Source organism: Watersipora subatra, chromosome 3 (genome assembly GCF_963576615.1).
Source record: "Watersipora subatra chromosome 3, tzWatSuba1.1, whole genome shotgun sequence".
NCBI classification, from domain to species: Eukaryota; Metazoa; Bryozoa; class Gymnolaemata; order Cheilostomatida; family Watersiporidae; genus Watersipora; species Watersipora subatra.
Window position 1 is genome coordinate 52,270,042 of NC_088710.1, and position 13,227 is coordinate 52,283,268.

A 13,227-nucleotide genomic window follows, 5' to 3' on the forward strand; every position below is an offset into this window, starting at 1 on the left:
AAACACGAAAGAGCATCGTGTTTCATAGAGTTAATATAATTCATATTTTCAAATAATACGTCATTTAGCGTGTGCATACGGTATATAATGTCTTTGATCAATATGTCTATGCTTTGATAAAAAACTTGCCGTTACAATCTCCATAAGTTCAAATCCATCAGAACGCGGAGTTTTAATTCCAAGATTATAATGGCCATAGCTGGACATACACAAACACACACAGAAACACAGACAGACACATGCACAAACTTTGAAAAATATATATATATATTAACATTACATTAACTTTTACATTACAGTTAACATATACACACACACTGTATTTATATATATCTATATGTATAAATACAGTGTATATATGTACATACATATGTGTGTGCCCGTACATACATGTAATATAAATAACTAAAGTGGAAGAATAAGTTAACTGTACTTTTTTCTGCTCGATGTTCTTCTCTGGAGTCACTACAGTTCTGTTTAAAAAAGTAATGAGAGTGAAAAACAACGTTTTAAGGAATGTTAACCTGGGACCTCATGTGTTGAAGAGTTTTCGAACATGTTTGTTAATATGTTGACAACAAGGTGCAAAAAAACAATCTAAATAAAATTCATGTAATTAATCTCAATAAATAATAATGTAACATAATATATTTAAACCAGTTTGCTGAAAACCAGCACAGTGGTACAAGAGAAATGATGTTGCCTGATCAATTGTTTGGCTAAAGATTATACATAGCATGGCAAGACATGTTTTTTAATATTCCACCAACTTTATCATGTCATATAATATCGAACAATATTATATTGCTAAGATTGGGTAGCTGGTATGCGATGTCAGATATTTCATAAACACATCAAATTAATTTATTTTTAACGCTATAAAAGAATGCGCCTATTACAGTAAGTACCATAATACATTATTAAAATCTGTCAAGCAAATTAAAATAAAAAATGTGGAAGTTGCACAGAATGTCAAAATGCTGTACAAAAGCAGACAACTCCTAAAAATGCTAAATACTAATCTGTGAATTGCTGAACAAACAACAAATGTTTTATCAACTAAAGTAGAAGGGAAGAAAACTAAATGTCTTAAAAAGCATTCAGCTGACATTATTCCTATAGAATCGGTATATATGAAAATAGAGTCAATGAAATTCTACAGAACTAAACGGGACATGCAGTTTAAATATCAGAAGGACAGCAAGACAAAAAGTTGCAAGCATCACAAGCAATTGATAAATCAGAGGCTGAAGGATGAACCTTGTCAACCATGCAATCAAACTTACAGCCAGTTACAATTACAAGCGCTACGGTTGATAGTGGTCATCAACTGATAACCGCTCTGAACTCGCAGTAGTTAGTAAACTCAATCGTCAAAAGACATGATGGGTAGCAAAAACTCAGTTGTTCAAAGCGATAATCTACAGCAAAACTTGCAATGCAACCCAACTACATACTTACTAGCGTCAATCTACAACAAGCAGGTTGTATGCTCAGCGGACGGATAATCGTATATGCTGCACCTCTGAACTGACAAAGTACATTATGGCATTTCGACGTATGTGATTCACATGGAGACGGAATAAACCTAATACTATACACAGAGTATAAAATAATCATTTTATAGTAAAACATTTATATATCAAAACTTATAGCAGCGGTTATATAATCATATTCGCATCATCCAGAATGGTAAAGAGGAAATACTCACATAAAAGTAGGTAACAAATAATGTAGAGGTGTAGGACATCAGATTCTTCTCTTTTTTCTCAAACTTAGACTTGATTGAGAGCGATCCTGCCATGGGGTAAGATAGAGAATGAGCGTCAGGACTGGCGTCAACCTTGACCCTTAACTGAAGATCCTGATAGAAATATGAAACACAAGCCAAGTGACGTTACATCTACCAACTTATAAACACAAGCCAAGTGATGTTACATCTACCAACTTATAAACACAAGCCAGGTGATGTCACATCTACCAACTTATAAACACAAGCCAGGTGATGTCACATCTATCAACTTATAAACACAAGCCAAGTGATGTTACATCTATCAACTTATAAACACAAACCAGGTGATGTCACATCTACCAACTTATAAACACAAGCCAAGTGATGTTACATCTATCAACTTATAAACACAGGCCAAGTGACGTTACATCTACCAACTTATAAACACTAGCCAGGTGATGTCACATCTACCAACTTATAAACACAAGCCAAGTGATGTTACATCTATCAACTTATAAACACTAGCCGGGTGATGTTACATCTATCAACTTATAAACACTAGCCAGGTGATGTTACATCTATCAACTTATAAACACTAGCCAGGTGATGTCACATCTACCAACTTATAAACACTAGCCAGGTGATGTCACATCTATCAACTTATAAACACTAGCCAGGTGATGTCACATCTATCAACTTATAAACACAGGCCAAGTGACGTTACATCTATCAACTTATAAACACTAGCCAAGTGATGTTACATCTATCAACTTATAAACACTAGCCAAGTGATGTTACATCTACCAACTTATAAACACTAGCCAGGTGATGTCACATCTATCAACTTATAAACACAAGCCAGGTGATGTCACATCTATCAACTTATAAACACAAGCCAGGTGATGTTACATCTATCAACTTATAAACACAAGCCAAGTGATGTTACATCTACCAACTTATAAACACTAGCAAAGTGATGTTACATCTATCAACTTATAAACACTAGCCAGGTGATGTCACATCTATCAACTTATAAACACTAGCCAGGTGATGTCACATCTATCAACTTATAAACACAAGCCAAGTGATGTTACATTTATCAACTTATAAACACTAGCCAGGTGATGTTACATCTATCAACTTATAAACACTAGCCAAGTGATGTTACATCTATCAACTTATAAACACTAGCCAGGTGATGTCACATCTATCAACTTATAAACACTAGCCAGGTGATGTCACATCTACCAACTTATAAACACAAGCCAAGTGATGTTACATCTATCAACTTATAAACACTAGCCAGGTGATGTTACATCTATCAACTTATAAACACTAGCCAAGTGATGTTACATCTATCAACTTATAAACACTAGCCAGGTGATGTCACATCTACCAACTTATAAACACAAGCCAAGTGATGTTACATCTATCAACTTATAAACACTAGCCAGGTGATGTCACATCTATCAACTTATAAACACTAGCCAGGTGATGTCACATCTATCAACTTATAAACACAAGCCAAGTGATGTTACATCTACCAACTTATAAACACAAGCCAAGTGATGTTACATCTACAACTTATAAACACTAGCCATGTGATGTCACATCTATCAACTTATGACCACTAGCCAATTGATTTTACATCCGCCCACTTATAATTTCAACGCATCATTAAACCTTGGCCTATATTTTATCTTTTTACATGACTACAGTGTATGTAAGGTGCCATCAATGATTGTGCTATGCTTTACAGCACCATGTAATACAATGGTATAACAGCTATAAAATAGTCTATCCTCCGTAAAATCAACCATGAATAAATTAATATGAATGAGTCTATACCCAAGGATGGTAGTTGTAAAGGCAAAAAATGGTCACATTTTAGACTTTGCAGAAGAACTAGTTGCTAGAGTAACTAGACACGTGACTCTAGTTACTAGAGTAACTAGAGACTAGTAATTCTTCTGCAAAATCTGAAATGTGACCATTTTTTGCCTTTACAACTACCATCCTAGTTGTAAAGGCAAACTAGTTACTAGAGTAACTAGTGAATACCATAGTTGTATCTTCATGTATGAAGTCAGTTCACAATGTAGGCATGTAGATTTCAGTGTTGTAGCTTTAGAGTTTTCATTTGTGCCTTTGAGTTTTTGACTATAGCAAAAACGGAAGAAGAAAACTAAATATCGCTGAACTACCACAAACAAACCTAATAATTCTACTGAAGCGTAAAAAAGGTTTAATCATTCTACCTGATCAGGAGGGTGATTGATTCTACTGGACCATCCCTAGCAACACTGAGTATTTATTGTGCTAGCTGCTTATCAACTTAATAGTATATATTCCTTAGTAGTAGTATATCCTAACTTAGCACCGTATCTTTGCTATTCCAAAATAAAAAATTTTGGTTGCTACAAAAACCCTGTCGAAAAAGGATCAGATGGTCATTATGCAAGGTTTACCCAAACATTATTATCCACATCTGCATATAATTAAAATTAACATAATATAATACTATCAACATGGTATGTCAATGTTTAATTTACTTGTACTTATCTATAATGTCTGATGCTTCACAAAAACCAGAAGTGGGAAAAGTAAAACAAGACTAGAGAGTTTAGTGGCTTACAGAGAACCAATTTTGCACATTTATCTGGAGCATAGAAAACAGCTAAAATGAATTCACAGTGTGTACTGTATAAGTTGGTCAGAGTTCTTCAAAAGCTAAGAAACTTCATGTAGATAACCTAAAGATTTTTATTGACCTCAATACATCCGGAACAGACTGAATATTTAGTAGCAAGTACTATGAGTTACTTTTTACCACAATAGTGTTATGTCGCATTCACAGATCAAATCCGTTCCATGACTGACAGAGGAAGCAGATTGTATCGAGTTTCAGTGAATAGAAGTTTAATACGCTGCTCATTCAAAATACTTTTTGGAGCATAATTTTTGGGTACATCAAAATATCATCAAGTAAGTCTTCGATTTTGCAACCATAACTGTCATCAAGACTTCTACGTTTCTTGCATGAGTAAAGTTACAAATACATGTATTTAAAAAAAACAACAAATGAAAAACTATTTGTTCAAGCAGCCATTTACAGTAATTTGGTAACATAATATTTCGCTGTCACTCATGTAATGCGTTTTTATTGCATTGATGCAGTATATATAATCCCCATCGATGATGCGATGATTTCGCACGACAAATTAATATTCTAGTACAAAATAGAACCTAGAAGGCAAATAATTTTCAAGATATGTTAAATGCTTTTTTTTGTTGACAAATAAAACAGTTAAATTAATGGTGCGTGGTGCACACGCATGGTGTACATGGCCTACATCATTCTGCTGTGGGAGTGTATCGCCGTGGTTGTGAAAGCTGGCGGCAAAAATGAGGTTGGTGCGCCATCGTCGCAGCTTGGCGCTGCGTAACAACTTTTCTTGTTTTAATTACAGAAAATAATTGAATAGATTAATAAAATTCGAAAATTATTCATTACTTTAGATAGTCTACAATTTGGATTGGTTTATAATATAGGACTAGCGACTAACTATTTTTTATTAAATGATTTACTTGTAAAATAGAGCCTTCACATAAGATAACGAAAAGTGCAACGGCAAAATTTGTTACATTAAAGTGTGAAGTTAAAAAGTGAAAAAAGGTACATGTATTCAGACAAAATATGGCAAATTGAAAGTTTTTTGCCAAAAGTTGCATTATTAATCAACTACAACAGAATTTGTATTAAATCACCCAAAACATCACTAGTCAAGCTTGTCTCACTGTTTTTTGTGGTTTTTCTGTAGTCCACGTGTTCTTTACTTTGGCTAATTAATTAAAGACTTCAAGATGTATCAAGTAGATGCATACCTAACAAACATACTATTACTACTCCTAAATGTAAGAATATATTCTTTCCAACATCGATATTGATTTAATATGGCTTGACATGACAAGAAACTTACATCACTCAGATGTGGCATGAACAGATAATCTATGTTGTATTTTTCTTTTAGTTGAGACACGGCGCCTTTGATCTTTATGAATACTTTTTACATACTAACGAGTTACAACGATATAATTACTCATAAAGCTACTAATACTACCAAGCTGATAAAAGAAGGCTCAATACAAACACTGATAGATTCTACTCTAAAGCGACTGACGATTAAAGTGAACCACTACCTTGAAAATACAACACGATGGCAGTGTAACAACTGATTCACACCCTTTCTACTACTATTTGGAGAGACTTGATTTTCTGACTGAGTTGAATCCACTATTAATGAAGACTTTGTTTAGTATAATGGTTTGTAGCCAGTAGCTTGCTACTATGAAAGGTTTGAGAAACTCTGCTTTAATGGCAATTTATCTGATAACTAGAAAAGTTTAGAAAAAGCTTTAAAAATTATTTGACGGCCAGTGGCTTTGTGTTGAAAAAGTCTCTGACTGGCCCTGAACCTACTAAAATGATCTAAGAAAGCGACTCTAAAAAACTAATCAAGCGAGTTGATGACATAAGTGATTTACATATTTATGGGTTCCAAGATGTTTTCAGAAGCGTTGGATATCTCATGGAAAATCATGATATTTCCTTATATGAAAATGTAAAACCTGTCATCCGTTCTCCCCAAAGAATCCCTATCAGCAAGATAGAGAAAAGTGAACTGAACCGTATGGAGACTGCAGGAATAATAACTAAAGTTGATAAACCCACCAGATGGTTGAGCAGCATGGGATGTGCTGAAAAGAAAAATGGTTCAGTATGCATATGTTTGGATCTCAAGGACCTCAGTAGAGTGGTTCAATAAGAACATCACAAAATTCCAACACTAGAAGATATTGCTTTCAAATTCTCGGGAATGTAATACTTCACTATTCTCGATATGAAACATGAGTATAGGCATGTTCCTGTGTTTGTTGACTACATTCAACACTCTGTTTGGTCACTACTGCTTCTAGCGACTTTCCTTTGGGTTACATTCGGCAGCAGAGGTTTTCGCAAAAACGTATTGAGCTGATCTTTGGTGACTTGCTTGTGTGTATCTATTTTGATGATCTGATTGTGTATGGTGCAATTAAGGAAAAAATGATGAAAATCTTGATGAGAATCTTTGTGAAGTTCTTGAAAGGAATAGAGAGTACAATGTAAAGTTCAACAAAGAAAAAGGTTCAACTCTATCAGCCGGAAGTGTGATATCTTGGATGTTTCCATCGAGGGCTTCCAAACTGATCATTTGAAGGTTCAAGCTATTGTTGACATGCTATCCACAACTGATGTAGCTGGCATACAGAGACTACTAGACACCCTGCGCTTTCACAAGCTCTACATTCCCCACATGTCTACTCGGACTGAACCACTGAGAATACTTCTACACAAAGAAACACCTTGGGTATAAGGTGCAGAACAAGAGAAAGCTGTTTAGTCTATCAAGCACGTGCCCAGCAGTGATCATGTGCTGGCTTATTTTGATGGGTCAAAAAATGCTCATTCATAGGTGGATGCCTCACAAGCTGGTTTGGGAGCTGTGTTGCTTCAGGAGGAACATCCTATTGCTTATGCTTCAAGAGTTTTGTCTTCTGCTGAAACTAACTACCTTCAGATAGACAAGGAGTTGTTGGCCATTGTCTTTGGATGCGAGAGATTTCGTAGCTATGCCAATAGATCTTCCATTCATGTAGAGCCTGATCGCAAACCACTTATGTCTATCACAAGCAAGCCTTTATAAAAAGCATCACTCATACTGCAACGGCTTCTAATACGACTACAAAGAATGATACAATGTGGGTTCAGTATGTTCCTGGAAAGCTACTATATCTGGCTGATACCCTGTCTACGGCTTTCAAAGACAAAAAATTCACAGAGAAAAAAGATTGGAAAAATTGTGTTGGTACATACTGTACAGATAGCTGACAAGCTAGCAGATTAGCTAAGGAAAGCTTACTCTGATGACCTAGTAATAAAACAGCTGCATGATGTCATTTTTCCTAGCTGGAACAAAAAGTGCAAAGCTTAAATGTCACAAACCTCGCAGCCATACTGGTTTGTAAAGAATGAGCTATATGAAAACGATGATTTATATATCTGGGTGAGAGGCTAATGATACCTTTCGCAGCAAAAGAAAAGATTCTTTCTATGATTCATGCTAGGCATCAAAGCATACAGAAATGCTAGAATCATGCAGCCAGATCTGTATTCAGGCCTGGAATAAATCTTGATATCTCATTAAAAGTGGGTTCATGTGCAGAACGTGCTATCTTTAATAATCGACAGCAAAAGGAGACCCTATGTATACCTGAGCTACCGTGGAACGCTTTAGCTATTGATATACTGGAATTCCAGAAGAAAAAAAACTTTTTGTTGTTGACTGCCTGTCATGATTCCCAGAACTTCGAATGCTCGAAGGAAGGTCAGCCGCTAAATTTATTATGGCACTGAAATCAATCTTTGCTGTTCACAGAGTGCCAATATCTATCATGGCTGACAGCATGCCTTTAAACGCACATCAGATTAAGCACTTCGCCAAAGAATGGTCATTTAATATTCATACTTTAGGCCCGAATTATACGCAGTCAAATGGTATGGCTGAGCGATATCTTTAGACAATCAAATTGTTCTTAAAAAATGTGAACACTCGGGTAAGGTGTTTATCCTTTCCTACTAGTCTATCAAGGAACTTCCATTACCGGAACCATTTACTCACCAGCTGAAATGCTATTCAACAGGTCTATTAAAGGTGGCCTGCCAGTCACAGGAGATCACCTCAGACCAACCTCTGCGCATGCTAGAGATAAACTAAAACAGATTAAACCAATACAGAAAAAACAGTATGACAAAACAAAGAAAGACAGAACAAGGCTTACCAAGTCTTTCTATCAACTCAGATGTCTTCGTGGAGACTAGACAGCAAGGACAATGGGTCTCAGAAGAAGTGGTAAAAAAACACATAGCATGACGATCTTATCTTGCGAACACTAGTACCAATGTAGTTAGTAGAAACAGAGTAGCCTACATCTCACACCCAATAAAACCAGCAGTACCATAAACGATAACGCCAATACAGAGCATGGTCTCTTGAGTAGGCCTAATAGACTAACTATCATTTCTCAAACAGCCAGTGATGATATGAACAGATTACCCTCACCAATGTCTGACCAAATGTTAGGGATGGCTGACGGTTTGCCAAGATCAACAGAAACACTAACCCAAACACCATCGGCCTTTGATCGAAGAAAACCTCGATCTAAGTGAAACGTTTTTTCCATTGTATTACTGCCATGATTATGTAATGAACTAGATGCTGTTCATTACTCTCGACTTGCAAATACATTCGACTGCAAAGCCTCATTCCAAAAAAAGAGGATGTTGTATTTTTTGTTTTAGTTGATACATGGCCTTTTTAATGTTCATAAAGACTTTCTACATACTAACAAGTTACAATGATATAATTACTCATAAAGCTACTAATACTGCCAAGCTGATAGGAAAAGGCTTAATACTACCACTGATAGAGTCTACTCTAACTATTACCAATGATATACAACCCCCATGGGGGGCTGCATATCATTGCTATGACTAATGGTTATGGTGAGCCATAACTTTAAAAATACGACAATCTACATTTTGATACTGATAAAGATGCTCCAAATTTCTCGCAACTGACTTAGTCCAATCGAGGCATGATTTAAGGGCAGACCTGTCAACCCAAGAGTGGGGCAATGCGTGAGATTTTGTTTTGGGGCAATTGACGTATCAATGATAGTATATATATATATATATAATTGTGGAAAATGGGGCAAAAATCTCACGCATTTTTATTTTTTCTTTGGGATGATTGCATGAGTCTCACGCCCAATGCGTGAGAGTTGGCAGGTATGTATACGAGTTCATTACTTGTAGAGTTTTAGAACAAAATAATTGTAGTTTTTACAAAACTCTTGACCTCCATCTAATTTCTTCTCCTACTACTCATTTAATCTAATCTGAGCACATACACGCAGTTGTCAATAAACAACTAATCTGCAATTAATAACCATTTACAAACCCTTGTTGTCTTGTAACAAACTTCTACCACGGATTTGCGTCTGAATCGCTGTCAGCTGTACAAAACGCATTAGGAAACTAGAGGCGGAAGCTAGTTGTAAAAACAATAATATGTTGAAATGATACACCGAAGAAAAAACAAGAGTAAACAATTCCATATCAAACAATTACTCATGGTGACATAGTTGTGATTTCCTGATACGTATGTTAAGACAAATAGCTCTATGGATTATTCACTATTACACGTACAGATACAGTTAGTAGTTTGCAAGAAAAGCAAGTCGAGTAGCGACAACTCTAGTTTTGTTTTATTGGCTGTAAACTCTAAGACAGCAATGTATTTCCGGAAACATTTGGTACGGTGAAACGCTTTTAAATACAGTACAGTACAGTGCTGAAATGGGGAGGAGTTTAGAGGGCGTGGTATAAATATCGTATCATGCAGAACCAATAATAAACCTCCCACAAAACGAATCCCATATAACGTTGGTGGATATGGCAAACATTAACATTCAAACAAATTAAATTATTATAAATTAAACAGTTTGTGTAAGCATATAAACACTATTGTTGTTGCAATTTTGTTTTGCGGTAATAAACACGTCAAACTAAGTAATTTTTATAAATAACAGAGATAACTTCAAGGATGCAATTGGATAAGTATTTAACGCATACAAGAATGTACGGTGTCCGCCAATGATGCGCTTGGCTACGTTCACGCGTCTCTGATCTTGCTTAGGTCGACTGCATCTAAAACATTTCATAGTTCTTCGTTATTATTGCCGTAAGAAATATTGTTGGTGAACTAATTGGATGCAATGAGGCGGCACGGATAAAATTATCTCTTAATTCCGTTAGTAATACATTTTTACTAGCAGACCAAGGTTAGTCAATATTAACTTTTGTCATATTTTCAGTTGATATTGTTACTAATTTTCCATAGGACGCGTAGTTTTTACAAAATTACTACTGCAGAATGAGTGCAATGAGTTGCAACAATACTTGTTTACTTGAAATTTTTGCAAGTTTGGTAATAATAATTATAAAATTACATAATAGTGTAAAAACGTCTGAAACGAATATAGCTTTAAGAAATTGTCGCTAATATAGCCAAGCTGTACAACTTGGATATATTTAGTACATTTTTCCTACGTTTGTACATTGCTGTGTGATTTTATAATATTTTTTATATGAATATTTTCAATTGATCAACTATGCAAGAATTTGAATTGAAGTATATGTAATCAACTACACATTACAAACTTCAAATAATGGACTAAAACTATTTTTACATGTAGGCCTACTATGTTTTTTTGGTGAGATTAGAATATCATGCAATGAATATTTGTAGTACAGGTTGTCGTTAAACGATTAGATTATGAAACTAATGCTATTTGATAATAAGTAAATAAGTTTTCAATTTATTCTTCGTAGTTGCATTGGGTCAAATTAGTAGGTGTCTTTACGAAACTTTGTCATATTTATGCATTTTTATATGACGTTTTTGGTGCAACTAGAGTAGCTGCCAAGCAAGTTACTCTATATATAAGACGTAACTTATGTACCTTAGTAAAAACATAGTTCAATTAAGATGTATTGGTTGTGTTTGTATTGTATATTATAACGCATCAAATATAGGTTAACATATTATCCGTTACCAGCTTTTATTGCTAGTATCGTTGGTTATTAGCATGCTGGTATTGTGCTGAACTGCTGGTGGTCATATTGTCTCTAATTGAGTACGTAGTTATCATGCTAGTTTCTTCAGAATAGTTGTGACTTTAGCATATCCCAATTGAGATAGGTTGCCCAGATCGTTGAAAGTTGTCAACTGTGATTTCTTGCTATGAAATTTTAATTTTTGCTATACTTTCCCAATTATTTTTTTAGTGTTATGTTAATACTGTATTTATCAAATTATATGGCAAAGCTTTTGTAAACTGTACAGACCAATGCTACATACACTCCTGAATGTTCTGCTGACTGATTTTGTTATCATTTTAATATAGCCTGTGATTATGTTAAAGAGTCAAATGGCTGGTATGTCTTTGAATTTTAATATTGTTAGTGGTGCCGCATGGATGTTAGCTGATACCTGAATGAATGGCTCAGTGGAGAAGACTAGCCGATTACTTTATCGTAATTGGCTATCAGCAAGATAAAGATGGTAGGTTCATACCACAAATCACTGAGTGTAGCGAATGTTGGCGATGTAAAATTGTAAATGTTGAACTAGGCTAAATTATCTGTTCATTCATTAAATTATTCAACTTCCTGCAACTGTTGATTAAAAATGATTCATTGAAGTAAATTTCAGTTGACACATAATTGTAACCTCAATGGAAGCCTTCATGTGAATGCTGTAGCATTTGAGCCTAGCAAGGTAACCAAACTAGAGCTTATGCGTGGCAGTTGGCCTAGTCCTAAAAAGCTTTCTCGAGTCATGTGAATAATATTATATATTTGGCTGCACAGTTTGAGCTTTTGACATCTTCTATTACACATTTTATTCATATTAGTAATTAGGTTTATTTGGGAATTAATAATTTTCCTACTTTATTTAATAATGAAAATCTTTTTATAAATGATGTTGTGCATAATGTCGCAATGCTGATAAATTATGGTTTGGTCCAGAATGATAATTTTTGTAGCATTTAGGCCTGTTACTTTGTATTGGCTATCCAGTTTTACAATCGTGATAGGAGTCTATATTCACTCTGTTGTTATGAGCTGACTGTGTTGTTACTAGCTCACTCTGTTGCTATAAGCTCACAACTTTTCGACTCTTAAAATCGACTCCAAAAAGGAGCCTTCCTATTTTATTTGAGATCACCCTGTGTATGATTCATGTACAACTTACCAAAGTACTATAATCAAGCATTGCATATGCTGCACTATGCCGTAGAATATAAGAGAGAAAGGCTCTAGTGACATGTCATATGTATTTACTGTTTTTTTATTTCTTTTCTATGCGCGTTGCAATTCGCAGGAGAAACTGGGGGCGGAAGGGTAATACAAAGGTTTCCAGAAAAAGATTGGCCAGATGTTCCTTTTACTCATGGGATTGAATTGGTAAGTCTAAATTACCTACATGAATCATACTCACATGAATAAGTTTCCATGAGGCGATGCTACATCAACGTAGAGGTCGTGCAATGGTCCAGTGAATTTCTTTACACCAATGCTAGTCTTTGTGCAGTGTACATACGAAAGATAACCAAGAATCACTGGCACATCATGTTGAGTGCTTCATGGATGCTCTGCAGAATTCAGCTTATACTATAGGTATTGCGTTTGGAGCTCAGCCTATTCGTTGCCAATATTAATGGCATGAATTGTTACAATTTGTCCCATGTGATGCCATTTTCTGCTTCTGATCATAAAAAGTTCATTCAGTGATTTGGTACCCTGAGGGCAAGGAGAATACATCAATCAG

General features: G+C 35.2%; 2 protein-coding genes across 2 annotated transcripts in view; one reads left to right on the forward strand and one right to left on the reverse strand.

Moving 5' to 3' along the window:
• The window catches only part of LOC137391103 (nostrin-like), a 48,307-nt gene extending 38,436 nt beyond the window's left edge, over nucleotides 1–9,871 (reverse strand). Inside the window, exons 1-2 of the mRNA XM_068077463.1 lie at nucleotides 9,793–9,871; nucleotides 1,712–1,864 (exon numbers count right to left, since the gene is read on the reverse strand). Of these exons, the coding sequence (XP_067933564.1) occupies nucleotides 1,712–1,804 (93 nt within the window). The 5' untranslated portion in view covers nucleotides 1,805–1,864; nucleotides 9,793–9,871. The remainder of the gene's footprint in view (nucleotides 1–1,711; nucleotides 1,865–9,792) is intronic.
• A 681-nt stretch (nucleotides 9,872–10,552) lies between these two features.
• The window catches only part of LOC137391670 (myotubularin-related protein 13-like), a 36,634-nt gene continuing 33,959 nt past the window's right edge, over nucleotides 10,553–13,227 (forward strand). Inside the window, exons 1-3 of the mRNA XM_068078188.1 lie at nucleotides 10,553–10,675; nucleotides 11,860–11,958; nucleotides 12,781–12,863. Coding sequence (XP_067934289.1) covers nucleotides 11,895–11,958; nucleotides 12,781–12,863 — 147 coding nt within the window. The 5' untranslated portion in view covers nucleotides 10,553–10,675; nucleotides 11,860–11,894. The remainder of the gene's footprint in view (nucleotides 10,676–11,859; nucleotides 11,959–12,780; nucleotides 12,864–13,227) is intronic.